General features: G+C 44.1%; 1 protein-coding gene across 14 annotated transcripts in view; it reads left to right on the top strand.

Moving 5' to 3' along the window:
• Positions 1-18,693, top strand: part of SYNRG (synergin gamma) — a 97,018-nt gene extending 78,325 nt beyond the window's left edge. For 10 of the 14 annotated variants that reach the window (XM_033183841.1, XM_033183835.1, XM_033183834.1 and 7 more), the window contains 3 exons: positions 13,144-13,254; positions 13,578-13,613; positions 14,705-18,605. In XM_033183841.1, the coding sequence (XP_033039732.1) occupies positions 13,144-13,254; positions 13,578-13,613; positions 14,705-14,836 (279 nt within the window). In that variant the 3' untranslated portion in view covers positions 14,837-18,605. Of the gene's footprint in view, positions 1-13,143; positions 13,255-13,577; positions 13,731-14,704 lie in introns of all 14 variants that reach the window. The other 4 variants (XM_033183839.1, XM_033183838.1, XM_033183829.1 and 1 more) reach the window with 2 other exon arrangements.
• Positions 18,694-19,165: the final 472 nt, after the last annotated feature.

Here is a 19,165-nt window from a genome sequence, read left to right as displayed (position 1 = left end):
CCAGACAGTCTCGCTCTGTCACCCGGGCTGGAGGACAGTGGTGCGATCTCAGTTCACTACAACCTCCACCTCGTGGGTTCAAGTGATTCTCGTGCCTCAGCCTAGTGAGTACTGGGATTACAGGCATGCGCCACCACGCCCAGCTAATTTTTGTATTTTTAGTAGAGATGGGGTCTCACCATTTTGGCTAGGCTGGTCTCAAACTCCTGGGCTCAAGTGATTCACCCACCTTGGCCTCCCAAAGTGTTGAGATTATAGGTATGAACTGCTGTGCCTGACCTTGATACTAATATCAGAAAGAAATTTCTTTTGTGGATTCTCATAAAGAGAAAACTAATATAATCAACATTGTCTTAAAAAAAAAAAAAAAAATCCTTTCAGTAAATAAAGCAACAGGTTTCATTGAGTAGTTTCTTATTACATCTCTCAATATAGGCCAAATGGCATAATTCCAAAGTATGAGTGGAAGTCATTTTAAGTGTGAAAAAATAGATTAAATTGTAAACTAGGAGGTGTAGCAGTACATAATGATGGCAGGCTCGTGTCTTTGCTCTGTAAAGGAAGCATACAAATCAATGAAAAATATACCAACATCTCAGTAACGTATGAACAAAAATGTGAAGTGATTCATAAAAGGGGGGGTACAGTTAATCAGTCAATATTAATTCAGATCAAAACAAGGTTTCATTTTTTACCTACTTTTTTTTTTTTTTTTTTCTTTGAGACAGCTCTCACTCTGTTGCCCAGGCTGGAGTGCAGTGGCACGATCCTGGCTCACTGCAACGTCCACTTCCCGGGTTCAAGCAATTCTCGTGCCTCAGCCTCCCAAGTAGCTGGGATTACAGGCGTCTGCCACCACGCCCAGCTAGTTTTTGTATTTTTAGTAAAGACAGGGTTTCACCGTGTTGGCCAGGCTGGTCTCGAACTCCTGGCCTCATGTAATCCACTCACCTCTGCCTCCCAAAGTGCTAGAGGCATTACAGGCATGAGCCACCACGCCTGGCCTGCCTACTAATTAAGCCCATTTTTGTGTGGTCTATTTGTTTGAATACTAATAGTGTTGATGTTGTAAAATGTGGACTAGATACTGTAGGGTGGAGTCACCTATGGAAAGAGAAGTTTGGCATCATGCTCTCCTCCTGGCTGTGAACTTCTTGTAGACAGAGATCAAGACTGCGTTTTTCATCTTTTCTTCTTTATCTGAGCACAGTGCCAGGCACTATGTAAACATTCAGTGAACACTCAGTAAAAGCTGAATGAATTAAAGGAATTAATATTCATTCAGAGTAACTGACTCAGTAATTCCAGTTCTGAGAAAATGTCCTAAGACAGTGATTCTAAATATGAATTCACAGAAAGAAGCAAGTTAAGTGCACAGAGTTGTTCTTTGTAAACATGAAAAATTAGAGACAACCTGAAAGTCCAAACCTAGAGGACTGGTTAAGTAGATTGTGGTGAATCTTTTCGCCAGGATCTTATGCAGCCATTTTGTAAAGGAGCACGAAGTTTGAATGACACAGAACTGTTACTACAGGGCTTGAAGGAAATCTGCCAAAATGATAGTAGGGATGTGTTTGGGTAATGAGACACTGGATTTTTTTTTCTTTCTTTTTTAAACAGGGTCTCCCTCTGTCACCCATTCTGGAGTACAATGGTGTGATCACAGCTCACAGCAGCCTTGACCTCCTGGGCTGAAGCAGTTCTCCCACCTCAGCCTCCTGAATAGCTGGGACCACAGGTGCACACCACCAAGCCCAGCTAATATTTTTGTAGTTTTTGTAAAGACAGGGTTTTGCCATGTTGCTCAGGCTGGTCTCAAACTCCTTGGGCTCAAGGAATCCATTCACCTCGGCCTCCCAAAGTGCTGGGATTACAGGCATAAGCCACTGTGTCCAGCCAGAACACTGGATTTTTCAATATTCTTTTAGTTTTTTCATTTTTTCAACTTTCTTTCAATAGCATTTGTTGCATTTGTAGTGGAAAAATAAGTGTTTTTACTCTAGTAGGAGAAATGTATCATTACCCTTCATTCACTTGCAGAAACCCTCCCTGTAGATACCCCTTGTTACCCTTGCCCACTTCTCCTTTCCATTGTAATGATGGGTTATCAAGTTCTTAAAACTGAATTTTATTTATTTACCTATTTATTTATTGTTTAGAGACAGGGTCTCACACTGTCACCCAGGCTGGAATGCAGTGGCACAATCATGGCTCACTACAGCCTTGAACTCCCAGGCTCAAGTGATCCTTGCATCTCAACTTCCTATAGCTGGGACCACAGGCATGCACCACCATGCCTGGCTTGCTAGGGACAGGGCCTCACTATGTTGCCCAGGCTGGTCTCAAACTCTTGACCTCGAGCAAGCTTCCCACCTCAACCTCCCAAAGGGCTGGGATTACAGGTGTGAGCCACCACACCCAGACTACTTTAGGGACTTTAATTGCAGTAAATCTGCATGGCAACCTGACATCTTTACCCTGCCTTCATCCTCTCCTGAAGCAGAGGAGAATCATGCTCAAGCTACCAGACATCTTCTCTCCTGACAGTCCACCTGACTAAGGAGGACTATAGTACCACACATCACTACTCCTAAAAGGCAACTGAATCAGAATACTGCGAACAGAAGCTGGGGAGAAGGAATGGGGGTAGTTTACTACTTAACCTCTGTTTCTCTATTTATATTCAGAGAGGTAGAATTCTTGGGGTCTGAATGAGAGTCTTCCAGTTCTATCCTTAATGGATTGGTTAATTATGATGACTAATCCAAGGAACTTGGGAGAAAAGGCACGTGTTTGCTGCAGTCCTCCAATTTTCTTTGAGCTTCTGGAATTCACTTCATTATCCTCTGGATCAGAGAAATGCATTAAACTCTGCATTTACTTCCTGAGCTCCAGCTACTAATGAAATTCATGATGAATTAGTGATGTGTGCCTGTGAAGTTGTGGGGTAGAGAAGGATGTGTCGCCAGTTGTGAACTTGGAGATCAGTATGTGTCTGTGTCCTTTTTTTTTTTTTTTTTTTTTTTTTTTTTTTTTTTTTTTTTTTTTTTTTTTTTTTTTTGAGACGGCCGTCTGTGTCCTTCCTAATTCACCCAACCTGCTGCTTCCTGACCTTGTCCTAATATGGAGCAGGTTGAGCCTGAATATCATCATAGCAGTAGATACTTTTATTCTTCCCTTTTACAGATGAAGAAACTGAAGCACAGAGATACTGGCGAGGCCTGGGTTTATTCTGACAGTCAGAAGTCAACTTTCTCAACCTCTGTTCTTTGTGGCCACCTTGAGATGGGCAGGTTGGGTGGGTAAAACCAGAGAGGTACTTAAGTTTTTATGGGGGGAATGGGTTGATTTTACCATCAAGGTTAATGAATTCAAACACCAGGCGTCTTTTCTGGCAGCAACTTGTTATAAACAGTCAAGTTCTTTTCTGCACATTGCCCTTGCATATATATACCAGGACTGTAGGTAACTTAAAAGCCTCCTTCTTGGCCGGGCGCAGTGGCTCAAGCCTGTAATCACAGCACTTTGGGAGGCCGAGACAGGCGGATCACGAGGTCAGGAGATCGAGACCATCCTGGCTAACACGGTGAAACCCCGTCTCTACTAAAAAAATACAAAAAACTAGCCGGGCGAGGTGGCGGGCGCCTGTAGTCCCAGCTACTCGGGAGGCTGAGGCAGGAGAATGGCGTAAACCCGGGAGGCGGAGCTTGCAGTGAGCTGAGATCTGGCCACTGCACTCCAGTCCGGGCGACAGAGCGAGACTCCGCCTCAAAAAAAAAAAAAAGCCTCCTTCTTTACATTTAGATTTTAAGGTTCTTTGGGTGGCAATCGGTTCTTATTGCAGTTAACACTTGAAAACTAGATTTCTATACAAACCCCCAAATGAGCCACCCATCTCTTCTCTCCTATTGCTGCTGGGAAAAGATGACTGTGATCATAAAGCATCTCTCTCCTTGCCATGAGATCTTAGAAGAAAAGGTATCGCAAAGACCAGGTGCACTTGCCAAACTTGTGAATTTGGGGGAAAGGATAATTGGGGAGATTCCTGGGTTGCTGCTGTGTGTTTACTTCTTGAGATAGCTCCTCTCACCAGGTGAAGTGCAAGCCAGTTTCGTTTTTGTACCTCTTCCCAAGCTCCTGTGGCTACAAGCTTGCTACAGCTGCACCTTCTAGGCTCTGAACACCTCTCCACACCTTTTCTTTTTTTTCTTTTTTGGTAAAATAAAATATATATATATATACACACACAATAAGATGTGAAAATCTTGGTTGTACCACTCAATGAGTTTTGAAAAATGCATACTCTCAAGCTTATAACCCATGCCTCTATCAAGATATAGACTGCTCCATCAATCCAGAAGTTTTCTTATGCACCTTGTTAATTGTCACCCTACTCAGATACAATCCCTGGTGTGATTTTTTTTATACCAAGGATTAGTTTTTTCCAGACCTTTTTAAAGAGACCTTGGAATTTGATTTTGTTGTTTTGAACAAAGCCTATTGGGTTTGGGGCCCATCTAACCTGGAGCTTTGCCCTGTTCACATATGGTGGCTCTAACTCCTTTAGTGTAAACAAATGTGAGGTAAATGCAGAAAAGGGCTGGACATTTATGCCCTTCCCTCAGACTCCCATTGTGAGCATCCTTTTCTAGCGTCAGTGTCTAGATGCTAAAGAGTGGTTTTACCTAATTTTTGTTTTTTAAGACACTAGGTAAGGGTATAGAGATGAATTAATCTTCCAACTTGACAACACAAGAATGTACTGTAAATTGAACCTGAACACCCGAGTATTCATTTCTCTAAATACCCATGTGCTTCCCCTTATAATTGCTTTTTTCACTAGGTTAGCTGTGGCAGAACAACAATCATTCTTTGCCCAGATTATACCATGTCATTGTACCCTTGATAACTGCTAGGTATGTCCTCTGTCTGTAAAACTTGAGTTTCCCACTGCATGAGGAATAGCACACATTCCACAGAAATAGTGTAAGGTGTTACTTGTCATGAAGAAGCCTTTACTGTAGCAGAACTGATAAGAATACCTGCATACATGTAAATGACATAAACCAACATCTGTGTAGTTTAAATCATTTGTAACAAAACTATACAAACTCCCAGGACTCTGGATTAGACGCTCAAACCGGAGAAATCATTATTAGAAAGAGGCATGATTGAGGTTTTATGAGAAGCTTTTAATGCTTAACACTATTGCTTCATTTCAGGTAAATGACTTCCTTAATGAACTACATTGCCACAGTGAGGCCCTTTGATTCCATACTACTATTACTACTACTACTACTACTGGTTACCTTTTACTGATATTTTGCACCCAGGGCCTGCCAGTCCTTGTACTATATGCTTTACATTCATTCTAATTGAATCCTGGTAACCCCCTGTTATCACATGGTAAGTCCTTATAAGGGGAAGGTAGGAGGGGAAGAGTGAGAGAAAGTGATGTGACAGCAGAAGCAGAGAGAAGAAGAAAGTGGCAGATGCTACCTGCTGGCTTTGAAGATAGGACCACGAGCCAAAACTAAAAAAAAAAAGAAAAAAAAAAAAAAGGACCACGAGCCAAGAAGTGCAGAGGCCGTCTCTGGCAGCTGGATTATACTCTGGAATTATAATTATCACCTTTACAGGTGAAGAAATTAGGGCTTTGAGAAGATGAAACTTGACTGAAACTGACAAGTCTGCGATTTGAATCTGTATCATTTCAGAATCCATTCTTCCTACTCTATGTTACTTCCAGCTTTTAAGTTACTGAAAATGACTTCTTTCTTCCCATGAAGTCTGTGAGGCTGTTCCTGTCGGAAGACAGCTGCTTCACCTTCTCCAGTGAAAGTCACAGAACGTAGTGCTGCATCACAGTAGTCATGCTTGGGCTGAGGAAGGCAGGGTGCACAGTCTTAAACTCCAAACTGTGGCTCCTTGATGTTTAAGCTGGAAATGACACAGTCATTCCCCTATCCATGGCGGGGAATTGGTTCCAGGACATCCCCCATTTCTGGATATAAAAATCTGCAGATGTTCAAGTCCCTGATAAGAAATGACATAGGATTTGCATATAACCTATGCACATCCTCCTGTGTATTTTAAATCATCTCTAGATTACTTATAATACCTAATATAATGTAAATGCTGTGTAAATAGTTATTATACTGTATTGGACCTTTTTATTTGTATCATTTTTGTTTTTTCCTATTTTTTCCTCCGAATATTTTTGATCTGAGATTGGTTGAACCCATAGATGTGGAACCCATGGATACCAAGGGCTGACTGTACTGGCAAAGCTTTATGCTCTCTCTTTGATACTCTTAATCCCTGGACTAAGACTCCCTCTTGTGGTAGAAGTATGTCTTCTCCGGGCACAGACTGAACACCTGCTTCTTTCTCAAGAGGTAAAAATCACCTAGTTTAGTGAGATGTGATGCACTCTGAGGTTGGCTCCCTAAGTGACTTGTCATCTAAGGTTTTATCTTGTGAAGTGGGTTGAAGTTCAGTAGGATTGGAATAAACAGAGAATTCTGTCCTGGAAAACTAATCGATTTTTGCCATATAAAATCTAAGAGAAGAGAAAAGGTTGTTACTCACCTGAATTTTAGTCAATTGGCAATCACACAGGCTCTTTGATTCCACTGTTCACCTCAGTGAAATATGAATTCTTTTGTACTTCCTTTCAATGTGAACTTGACCTGTGAATTTCAGAGTACTTATTTCCTATTGCTGTGACATATCAGGAGAACAGTTTATTTTTCATGGTGATGGCATTTTTGTCATCTTGCCAGTCTGCACAATGTTTTAGACACAGGATCTTTACTGTGTCTCTGCAGGGCTATCGTCAGTTGACAGAAGGCAGCTGTGGTAGACAGAATGATGGCCCCTCAAAGCTGCCCATGTCTCTGGAACTTGTGAATATGTTACCTTTGCAAATAGGATTAAGTTAAAGGTGTTTCACTGGGGAAGGTATCCTGGTTTGCCCAGGTGGCCCCAAGTCATCACAGGGATCCTTAGAAGGGGAAGGTAGGAGGGGAAGAGTGAGAAAAAGTGACGTGATAACAGAAGCAGAGAGAAGAAAAGAGTGACAGAAGCTACCTGCTGACTTTGAGGATGGGACCACAAGCCAGGGAATGCAGAGGCCATCCCTAGAAGCTAGAAAAGGCAAGGAAACAGATTTTTCCCCTGGAACTCCCAGAAGGAATGCAGTCCTGCTCACCCGTTTTAGACTTCTGAAATCCACAACTGTAAGAGGATACATTTATGTTGTTTTAAGCCATTAAGTTGTGCTACTTTGTGACAGCAGCAATAGGAAAGATTATACAAAATACTGTAACCAAGCAAATATCAAAACTTTATAATTGCCTATGGAACCTGTGTCTAGATCACCCTTTGTATCAGTCAAATTAGACTAGGTTATGCTTCAGTAATAAACAGCTTCTTCCATCTTAGCAAAAGCAAAGCTTTATTTCTTGCTCAGGCTATATGTCCATCTCAAGTTGGTGGGGGGCTCTGTGCCATGTCCTTATCCAGGGACCCAGGTTGACAGAGCCTCCACCATGTGGAACACAACTGGTCACCATGGAGGGTCAAGGGAACATGAGAGATAGCACATTGGTCTTAAAGGCTTCCTCCCAGAGGTGACGCTTTTTTTTTCTTTTTTTCTTTTTTTCTTTTTTGAGATGGCATCTTCCTCTGTCGCCCAGACTGGAGTGCAGTGGCGCAGTCTCAGCTCACTGCAGCCTCTGCCTCTTGGGTTCAAGCTATTCTCCTGCCTCAGCCTCCCAAGTAGCTGGGATTACAGGTGCCGCCACCATGCCCAGCTAATTGTTTTCTTTTGTTTTGTTTTTGAGATGGAGTCTCACTCTGTTGCCCAGGCTGGAGTCCAGTGGCATGATCTCGGCTCACCACAACTTCTGCCTCCCAGGTTCAAGAGATTCTTCTGCCTCAGCATCCTGAGTAGCTGGGACTACAGGCCCCCACCACCACGCCCGGCTAATTTTTGTATTTTTAGTAGAGACGGGGTTTCACCATGTTGGCCAGGCTGGTCTCGAACGCCTGACCTCGTGATCCGCCCGCCTCAGCCTCCCAAAGTGCTGAGATTACAGGTGTGAGCCACCATGCCTGGCATTGTTTTGTATTTTTAGTAGAGACGAGGCTTTGCCCTGTTGGCCAGGCTGGTCTTGAACTCCTGACCTCAGGTGATCCACCCACCTCAGCCTCCCAAAGTGCTGGGATTACAGGTGTGAACCATCACACGCCCGGCCTACATGTGACTTTTGCTCAGTTTATTGACTGTGGCAGGTTACAGGCCCATGCCTGATTGAAAAAGAGGTAGGGAAGGCCCATCCTACCATTCCATAAAAAGGAGAAAGATTATTGGTGAAGAACACTAATTACTACCAAACTCTTCTTCCTCAATAAGGATCTTCTTGGGCACCATTGTAGCAGTTGATTGTAGGCTAAAGACTCAGGATTCTATATCTCAGTCTGACACTGGCGCTTATCAGTGTCAGTAGGCCACATATAACATATATTTTAAATCTTTACTAAATGCATGAAATACTTGCCAAATAAGGAGACGATCAATTTAAGGTGACTTGTAGAGGGCATATCTTCTTATATGAAGACAGCCAAACTGTTATATGACTGGTGCCAAACTGTTGCTATTATACTACAATAAACACCCTGTTTATACATGTATACTTAGGAAGGTTAATTTTGTTAGCTGAAAGAGTAATTTGATCACAGGGTCATTTATGCAGAGCCTTATGGTTTTAATTGGCTATTACAGTATGACCTTTTCATTTGCTTTCTTTATGCCTTTGGTAAACAGATATTAAGGGGCTTTATTAATTGGATTGATTTCAGGATTCCGAGTTTTCCCAGATTCTAGTGATTTCTCAAATAGCCCTGATTCAGTAACATGATGACTATCTATAATGTGGGTTACTGAGGGATACTATGTTTTAACCTCTTTAAAAAGCTTGCTAAGAGTTCGTCAACGTGAATAATTGTGATAATCATATAGACTATGTTTTCACTTCCAGAGCATGTTTTATGTCCATCTGAGATATATAGAAATGGGAGAGAGGTGTTAGGGCAAGTGAAATTGTTACCCTTTTACAGATGACTGACTGCAGAACAAACAAGTGTTAGTGCCAGCCTCTTCTACATTTGACCACAGTGACCATGGTTGCACTAAAAAAGACAAGAGAGAAAAGAAAAAAGATCCTATGACTTGGCTAAGGCCATGTAAGTTTACTTTGATCACCTACACCAGAGTCCTCTTGCACACAGTTGAAACATACACCTCCCCTTTTCTTCTTTGAAAACCGTGTGTTCTTCCTTCCCCTGCTGTGATCTCAGTGAATCTAGCTCAAATGTGTTTAAGAAAGGTTTGTGGAGCTAGTTCATGGTTTATTATTTCAAATTAGAAAGGAACAGGGAACATCATACATAATCTATACATTTTTATAAGGAGACATCTTTTTTTTTTCCTGGTGAGGAAAAATACGGATCATATAATTTTGCTTTGTTGCTCAAAAACAATGTGGAAACTCCTCAGTGGTTCAGAGTGGAAGAACTATGGGAAATGTAGCTGTTACTTTGACAGGAATTTGCCATCATCCTGGGTCACCTCAGTATCCATGAGGACAAACCAGCTTCCATGCCAGGCTCCCAGATGCTTGACTGCCTGGACCACAGGGCCCTTGCTTCCCCTGCAGTTCAGCCACCCACTGGCATCATCACAATGGGCTGTGTTAGCAAACACTGTGCAGCGCCTGTGCAGTCTCTTCCTGAGTCCAGATTGGCAACCATCCAGTTGTCTCACTCTTCACTGGCACTGCTGTTGTTTTTGGTTCTCAAGACAGGATATTGTCTCTTTTACTGTGTTCCTATCAACCCTCTTCTGTCTTCACTTCTTTTCTCACCTCCTTACTCTCCACAGTGCATGAGGCATCCCTCCTCACTCCCTTCAGTCATGCTCATTAGACAGAACCCAACCGCAATCAGTGCAGCCATCCACCTTCTCCCCCACCTTGACCCACTGTGTGCTGGTGGAGAGAATCACACCGCCAATTTGCTGCTTAAAGCTCGCAAGGCTACTGCTGTTTCAGACACAGCCGATGATCTCACCTCCTGCATTAGAGTGAAGATAAACCCTCTGAGAGGAACTCTTCAACTTCTAGGCTCCCACCTAAGATTCCATTCTGTCGCACTAGTGTGTTAGATCCAGTTCTTACTGGCTTGCAAGAGTTTGTTAAATGTTCAGGAATTTTATGAGCCAGTTGTTAAACACGGTTATTACTAAAAATTAAATGAAGACTGGGTGCAGTGGCTCATGCCTATAATCCCAACACTTTAGGAGGCTGAGGTGGGAGGATCGCTTGAGGCCAGAAGTTCTAGACCAGCCTGGGCAACATAGTGAGACCTCATCTCTACTAAAAATAAAAAGTAGCCAGGTGTAGTAGCACACACCCGTATTCCCAGCACTCAGGAGGCTGAGGTAAAAGGATTGCTTGATCCCAAGAGTTTTTGAGTCTACAGTGAGCCATGATCATGCACACCTCTGCACTCCAGCCTGGGTGACAGAGTGAGACTCTATCTCAAAAGCAAGACAAAACAAACACAAATGATATAAACTTGCAGTTAAATACATTATATTAAAAATAGTGGTAATAAATACTTAAAACATTCTAGTTCTTAAATTTTACTATTTGTCTAGCTTTCAGGGTTATTTATGTCTATCACAGGGCAACCAACTGTCCCTGTTTGGTCAGGACTGAGGGATTTCCTCAGTGCTAAAAAGTGATGGAGAAAATGTTATTAGTGCAGATTAAACTTAAAAGTGTATGGCCAGGCACAGTGCCTCACACCTGTAATCCCAGCACTTTGGGAGGCCAAGGTGGGCAGATCACAAAGTCAGGAGTTCAAGACCAGCCTGGCCAAAATGGTGAAACCCCGTCTCTACTAAAAATACAAAAATTTGCCAGGTGTGGTGGCGGGCACCTATAGCTACTCGGGAGACTGAGGCAGAAGAATCCCTTGAACCCAGGAGGCGGAGGTTGCAGTGAGCCAAGATTGTGCCATTGCACTCCAGCCTGGGCTACAGAGCAAGACTCCATCTCAAAAAAAAAAAAAAAAAAAAAAAAGTGTTAGCTGGGTATGGTGGTGCACACCTTGTAGTCCCAGCTACTTGGGAGGCTGAGGCAGGAAGATTGCTTGAGCCCGGGAGGCGGAGGCTGCAGTGAACCAAGATGACACCACCACACTCCAGCCTGGGCAACAGAGTGAGACCCTGTCTCAAAATAAATAAATAAAAATAAATGTGTGCTGCGGGGCCGGGCGCAGGGACTCATGTAATTCCACCACTTTGGGAGGATCACTTGAGCCCAGGAGTTCAAGATCAGCCTGGGCAACACAGGGAGATATCATCTTTACAAAAAATTAAAAAATTACCTGGGTGTGGTGGCATGCACATGTAGCCCCAGCTATTTGAGAGACTGAGGTGGGAGGATCTCTTGAGCCCAGGAAGTCAAGGCTGCAGTGAGCTGTGATCATGCCACTGCACTCCAGCCTGAGCAGCAGAGTGACTGGACAGCTTTTCAAGATTGAGACCTCCCCTTTTAACCATTCTGTGTGTGTGTGTGTGTGTGTGTGTGTGTGTGTGTGTGTGTGTGTGTATGTGTATGGAGTGAATTAGATAATGCATGTGAAGAGCTTAGTATAGTGCTTGGCAAAGTAAGGGCTTATTAGCTGTTGTTCTATTTATGGTCTTGTAGCTGGTGACTTTCAGTTCTCTCCACAAGCAGTAGGCCTGTATGTCTCTCCAACCACCTGCTTATGTAGCATGTGGCCTTCGCTGTCCCACAGGCAGCTCCAGCTCAGCTTGGACCAAACTGAACTCTTCTCCTCAGCTTCCATCCTCAAACCTGGTCCTTCTTTCACGTGTCTTATTATGGTGAATCCCCTCAGCTGCCCGGGTCCCCCAACCTCTCCCGTCCAGCAGGTCACCCAGGCCTGCTCATTCTTCTCCCTTGGCAGCTCTTTCCCGTGTCCATTTCTCCCCATTCCCCACTGCCGCTGCCTTCATTCTGACCATCGGTATCTGTCTCCAGGACTGCTACAGCAGACTTCTGGCTGAGGCCCACACCTTGAGGATTGCCACCCCCAATTCATTGCCTATACACAAGCGAGAGGGATCTGTCAATAATACGAACCTGGGCCTGTCGTGATCCAGTTGGAACCCCTAGTGGCTTCCAGGATGCTCCTTATCTTCCTTGAAGTCCTCATGCTGTGGCTTCGTCTCCTTTCTTGGGCTCTGCCCCCAACCTCTAGATTCCTTTTCATACTCCATCTTTAGCTCAGAGGCCTTTGCCTATGCTGCTTGTTCTGCACAGAATATCCTTCCCTCCCCTACCTCACCCAACCCTGTCCCCTTCACCTAGCAACTCCCATCTACACTCGGCCAAGGTGATTCTAAGTTCTAGGAAGCAGGCGGGACACGGTGGCTCATGCCTGTAATCCCACCACTTTGGGAGGCTGAGGCAGGGGGATCACCTGAAATCAGGAGTTCAAGACCAGCCTGACCAACATGGTGAAGCCCTGTCTCTACTAAAAATACAAAACTAACCAGGCGTGGTGGCGTGCCTGTAACCCCAGCTACTCAGAAGGCTGAGGCAGGAGAATCGCTTGAACCTGGGAGGTGGAGGTTGCAGTGAGCCAAGATCGCACCATTGCACTCCAGTCTGGGCAACAGAGTGAGACTCTGCCTCAAAAAAAAAAAAAAAGTTCTAGGAAGCAGTCTCTGGCTTCAGGCCCCATCCTCCTCGGGTTGGGCTAAGTGCCCTCCCTTGTGCCCTGGCACTCAGGACTTCCCCTAAGCACACCTGCCACGCATGGCACTGCACTGGCTCCCCGGCACCCACCCGAGACCGAGTTCTCAGAGGACAGAGGGCGTGTTGTACTTGTGCCGCCTTCCTAGCACCTGGAAGCATGACGGGTTCCCAGTGGATGTTTGGGAAGTTAAATTATTGTAGGGGTGCCGCTAGACCTACTGGGGGTGAGTGATGAGGGAGTGAAGCGAACAGCGTATGGACTTGCTGGACTTCTTACCCGTTTGTCTTGTCATCCTCATCCTCACAGCCAGATGAAAACTCGCTGGATTTTTCCTCCTGTATGCTACGGCCTGGGATTAAAAATGCTCAGGAACTTGCCTGTGGAGTGTGCCTCTTGAACGTGGACTCCAGGAGCCGGGTAAGCCACGCAGCCTCGTTGCAGGTGGCAGAGGGCTTCCCTCACGTGACTCGGGATGACCTCATCTGGCCCACTTTACTGCGAAGTTTGTGACCAGAGGTGGGGATTTTCTCAAGTCCTAAAAGCTGATGATAGGAGCAGACACATCCCCGCGTGAGGGCGGCGGGGGAGCTGTGGAGGGAGTGGACGCGGCTCTCATGCCTGCAGCACCCTGTGCATAGTGGGGTGGTCAGGAGGAAAGGGTGAACCTGTAAGGATGTGTTTGGAGGCAAGAGGCCCTGTTCTGGGAATGTTGTTGATCTGTGGTTTCAACGTTATTTCAGAAAGAAGAGAAGCCTGCAGAAGAACATCCTAAAAAAGTATGAACCAGTTACACCTTATCTTAGCGTCTCCATTTTAATTTTGAGTGTGGAGGGCAAATTGGATGATTTCATCCATTGCATCCTGAACTGTTCCAGTCATGAATCCTTCACTGAGTCAGTTTGGTTCCCATAATGTTTGATTGAGTCTACTAATGTGTCTGTGTGGCTCCACTTCTGTCTTATTTGCATGCTTGTTTCTCATAATTGGCTTCTGGTGTTGCAGTTATTTTTCTCTGTGATGAGGGTGACAGAACGAGCAACTTCTGGAAGCCTGGAAGTTGTAGTGACACACAGAAGGAGATCAAAGAGCTTATTCAGGATGTAGCCATTTAGCCATATTTTAACAGACAAGCCACAAGTTGGGTTTCAGAGTTTTGTTTATATGCAGTGCATTAGAAAACTAACCCCAGGACGTGGCTGAGGTTTGGACTATGTTTCCATGGCTGACTGTAGCTTACTGATAAGCCTACTTATGTGGAAATAATTCTTATGTGTTTAATGCCCATTCATTTTGAGGTATTTTTTTTTAACTCTATACCTGTTTGGACTTTTTGATAATGTAGATTCAGTTATTCGCTCCCAATGCCATTAGACCCTAAGAGTTGTTAACTGCCGTTCTCTAACTCTCTCGTTCTCTCTCTTGTTCTCTAACTCTTGTAATTTTTTGTCATGATAGGCTTGTGGTCAGCTGCAGGAGTGTGAAGGATTGCATGCTGTAGTCAGATGCCAGCCTTAGGAGGAGGGCTTCCTTCAGCACAGTGAGGGATCAAAGCTATCCACAGCCCTTGGCTACTTTAGTTCCCCTTATGATTCCCCCGCTCCGCCCCATAACCTCTGTCTGCCTTTTCCATGGAAGATTTGGCCGCCTTTTCCTGAAACTAGGTTTAGTGGTAACAATTTTATAGCTTTAATTAGCAGTAAAAAACCTTCTCTCTTAAATTCCTGTAGCTACCCGCTCAGCTTTTGTGTGTGTGCCATTTTGGCCTCAGCCTCTGTGACCTGGAGAGGTGTACATGTTGGTTTCTGAAAAGCTCTGAGATGCAGAAAAAAAGCCTGACTTGCCCCACATCTCTGTTTATTTCTGGCAGGCATTCAACTCAGAAACAGACAGTTTCAAGCTGGCCTATGGAGGGCACCAGTATCACGCCAGCTGTGCCAACTTCTGGATCAACTGTGTCGAACCAAAGCCTCCTGGCCTTGTCCTGCCTGACCTGCTCTGAACAACTCCTCTGTGAAGCACTGACTCTTTTTTTTTCTGTGACACCCCACGGGGTGACAGGGACCAATCAGTAGAATGCGAGCGCTGCACAGTTCACTTCCCTGAATCGATATGAAGAACACCGCAAGCGATGGGCCCCCGTCATCCCCACGGCCAGTCTGCGGGGCTTCAGGTAAAATCGTCCCACTCAAGCGGCACGTGGCGCCAGAAGCTTGCTCACTTCTCTCTACTTTTCTTAAGATTTTCTAAAACACAGACCACAGCTTTCTTGATCTAAGGAAGAACTTGCTGCTGCCGTATTCAAACTGTGAAGAACTGACATTTGAAGAAAAATAAACTACTGTTGCGGGACTAGAATGGGCAGCTGCTTGGAGCCAGTGCTTGTTTTTACCTAGAACACTTACTGTCCTGTGAAGTAGAGTGCATTTATTTGCATTTAGTTTGTTAATGTCTGAAATGAATAAAAAGGAAATTGCGATTAAACTGATGTTCTGCTCTTTATGGAGAAGATTCTGCCCGTCTGCCCTGGACAGTAGCAGGCAGGTGAGGGCAGATTTTACCCACTTGGCTGTCACAACTGAACCAGTTCTCTACTCCTTCCCTTCATTGCTGTCAACGCTCAAGACTTTTTCCCAAAACATGCCTGCAGTCCTGAAGAATGGCACTCTGCAGTCCTGAAGAATGCTCATTTTCACAGAGGCCCAAATCCTGTGTATTAGGATAATATCCTTCCCCGCAGGAGCCTTCACTGCAGACCTGTTTTGCCACATGCAAAGACCGTGACCATGGAGTTTTCTCAGACAAGATTTGTAAAGGCAGTGGAATGAAATCTCTTTGCAGTGGCCTCTCTCCAAATTTCCAAAGATGACTGCATAGGGACCAACACTGCCTGACTGTGCAGTATCTGTGAGAAAAACCTGAAAATGAATTCAGGGTGAAAATGTGGAGTTCTTGGCCTAGTGTAAAGTGTCAAGATGTATATTTATGGGATAGATACATGACTTAGAAGAAAATTGTCCAGAAATAGTACTGAGTTTTAGATGGAAAAGACTCGTGCTTCCTGGAGTAGGGAATTTTCTTTGCCATTTAATCTGAATGCATAAAATTCGGGGGAAAAACTCAAGTGGCTAAGAGCCGTGATTCCTAGGAAGAACGCACCAGTCTAGGGCACACATCTCTGAACTGTTGATTATGCGCTTTACGAAGAGATTTTTCAGTCTCGTCTGCTTTACTTTGTGCGGTTTAGGCCCTCTGACCTAGACTTTTATTTTTAAACCGAAAAAGTTGGTCTTGTCTATCATTGCTGCTTTTACATAATTTATTTTCCCCTCTCAGAACAAATTCTATCTTGGTCCGTCTTATAGCTTTTCCATGTTCTCCAAGAAAGGTGTGGAACATGTTCATTCAACAGCTGTTGCTGAGGCTCCTGCTTGACCTTCTACATGCCTGAATGCAGAGAGAGGCACCGAGGAGAGAAAGGCTTTTCTCACTCGCTCCCGATGATAGCGTCTGTGGCCATTCCTGACTGAGACAGCTCACTCTGAATTGGTACCTTTGGAGCTTTTGCCCGCCACAAGGCTAATGGGGGGGTGTCTCTAACAACACAGGTGGGACAGCTTGTGGCAGGCTTTCCCTGAGGCCTCGCTGCTTTCATCCCGGGCAGCACCAGGTCCACATGGAGCTGGAATGCAAGCAGGCTTCTAATTGGTCTTAAAAATTTCTTTTTTTTTTTTTTGAGACGGAGTTTCACTCTCGTTACCCAGGCTGGAGTGCAATAGCACAATCTCAGCTCACTGCAGCCTCTGCCTCCCGGGTTCAAGCGATTCTCCTGCCTCAGCCCCACGAGTCGCTGGGATTACAGACATGCGCCACCATGCCCGGCTAATTTTGTATTTTTAGTAGAAACAGGGTTTCTCCATGTTGGTCACGCTCGAACTCCCAACCTCAGGTGATCCGCCTGCCTCAGCCTCCCAAAGTACTGGGATTACATGCGTGAGCCACCGCGCCTGGCCTAAATTTCATAACAGAACCATGACAGCAGAATCTGCCTTTGCAGTAAGAATGTTTCCCAGGAGTTAGAGACCAGCCCTGGGCAAGATGGCGAGACCCCAGCTAATTATACAAAAAATAATTAGCCAGGCATGGTGGAGTGCATCTGTGGACATTCGTGGTCCCAGCTACTAGGGAGGCTGAGGCGGGAGGATCACATGAGTCCAGGAGTCTGACAGTGACTGTTAAAAATTTATTTCTTTTTTACAACAGCCTAGATGATGAGAGAGAGACTCTGTCTCTTAAAAAAAAAAATAGCAAGTTTCCCAATTTGAAATGTTGCTGAAACGTTTTTTGAAATGCTGTGTAGATGCCTATCGTGTCACAGTGGCCCAGTATCGACATTTTAAAAAGTAAGCTCACTTGTTAGCTGGGCTGGTTTCTATTCCTGAGAAATTCCAGAATGCCTCAGATACAATTCCTTAGTATAATTCCCACTTTCCTTACCAAGAGCGATAGGCTTAGTCACTCCGTGGGAGGTGCCACAGGAAAATTCGGCAGACGTCAACAGAAAAAAGCCTTTGCTATGAAAAGTATTCACTACCTTTCATATCTCTTGAATACTTGAAATGTTTAATTAGATGCCACCAATAGGGATCCAAGGAGTGTGGGACACCGTTGCGCTGCTTTTCTTTATAAACATTTATTATAATGACTCAACACTGCATTCAGCTTCACCTCAGCTCTTCCTGTTAGCCTGGAGCCCCGTGTCCTTGGAAACCGTAACCAAGGTTACTTATTTCCATACTGTGTATTGTCAGCCCGCTTCACCCCACTGCTTGAATGGCGATTAATAGCACTTTTCTTTTTTTGGTGGGATGTTTTGCCTTTAAAATTTTTATGGCTTAGTGTGTAATTTCATTTTTGTCTGGACAGGCTTGAGATAGAAGAGGTATTGGATATATTAGGATATTTTCCATGCTTTATTTTTCCTGTGGCTACTAGTTAGCATTTCAAAGGGGTTGTGAATTTTTTATTATTTGAATATTTTGTGTACATACACATATTTGAAGGGTTTTGGGAGGTCTTATTTGTTTAAAGGTGTCTTCTGTTTGCCTGTTTAATGTGTACTTCAGCTTTGCAAAGATTATAGGGCTGTATGTTACAGAAATAGGAGATGCTGGCCCTGTGCTGGGGACCACTACAAAAATTCCCCTGAACACCTTTGAGGTCAAATGCCTGCCTTTGTGAACAGTTCATAAACTGACATTTTCAGACATCTGCCATTCAGAAGGGAGCACGGTAGCCTGCTGTAGACCATTCCAGCAAATGTCAGAATGCAGGGCAAGATGTCTGTCGACTGTGTTTTTTAAGTTTAAATTACTTACTTATTTCTTCAAGTGAGTGTGCACCAAATAACAATACTGAAAAGCCTGCCCCTTGCAAGGCCAAGGAAATAAAGCTTAAGTGAAACAGCTCTTGGGGGAAAAATGCCACTTTACAAATACTTTTCTAACAAAACAGCATTATAATGAAGTTTTTACTTAATTCCATTATTTATATGTTGATGTGAACATAAGTGGTTAAAAAAGTATTCTTGTGGGACATCTCATTACTTTGTAGCTGTGGCGTTATTAACCAGTGAATGCTGTGGTCCGTAGCAAAATGCGTTGTCTTCTGTGTGATGTGGAATTCAGGGCCTGTATTTTAAAAGATGGTGTGGTTTTTCCCTTGTTTGTAGTTTAATAAACAACTGCTCTAATTGATATGTTTAGATATTATAAAGCTTTACCTTTAAAATATTTTCAGGGTCTGTTCTGAAATCACCCGCTGTTAAACTTCCCTAACCAAAATACAAGTGTAGAAGAATGTCAGGCTACTAGACCTTTTCTTGGTCTTGTCTTTGTTGGGTTGATTTCACGTAGATGCAAGTCACGAGGATGAACAGGGGCCCACGCACTTAAGATTACAAAGGTGTTCAGCTTCCCATGTGCGAAGAACTCTTAGTCACAGCCCTGCAGTGCTGCTTGCCAGGAATTCTACAGGTGATTTTCATTAATTACGAAGAACGTCGGTCACCAGGTGTCTTCTCACCCTAGGACAATGGTTATTTGGGGCTCTTATTCAGAAACTCCCAGACTCAAAGCTCAGTCTCATACTAAAGCAGCCAGAGCCTCCCTGGATTATTTAGTTGTTTTTTTTGTTTGTTTTTGATCTTATAGCATTTGTTGGTTCGTCTGATTTCCCATAGAAACTATTAATTTTTTTCATTTTAATTTTTCTAGATAATAATGATGCATGTTTATAACAGTGGGCAGCCAGGGGTATAAAGCAATAAAAG

The sequence above is a fragment of the Trachypithecus francoisi genome, unplaced genomic scaffold (genome assembly GCF_009764315.1).
Source record: "Trachypithecus francoisi isolate TF-2019V2 unplaced genomic scaffold, Tfra_2.0 Lachesis_group20, whole genome shotgun sequence".
Lineage (NCBI taxonomy): Eukaryota > Metazoa > Chordata > Mammalia > Primates > Cercopithecidae > Trachypithecus > Trachypithecus francoisi.
Note: the sequence above shows the minus strand (reverse complement) of the source record. Positions and strands in the feature narration are given on the sequence as shown.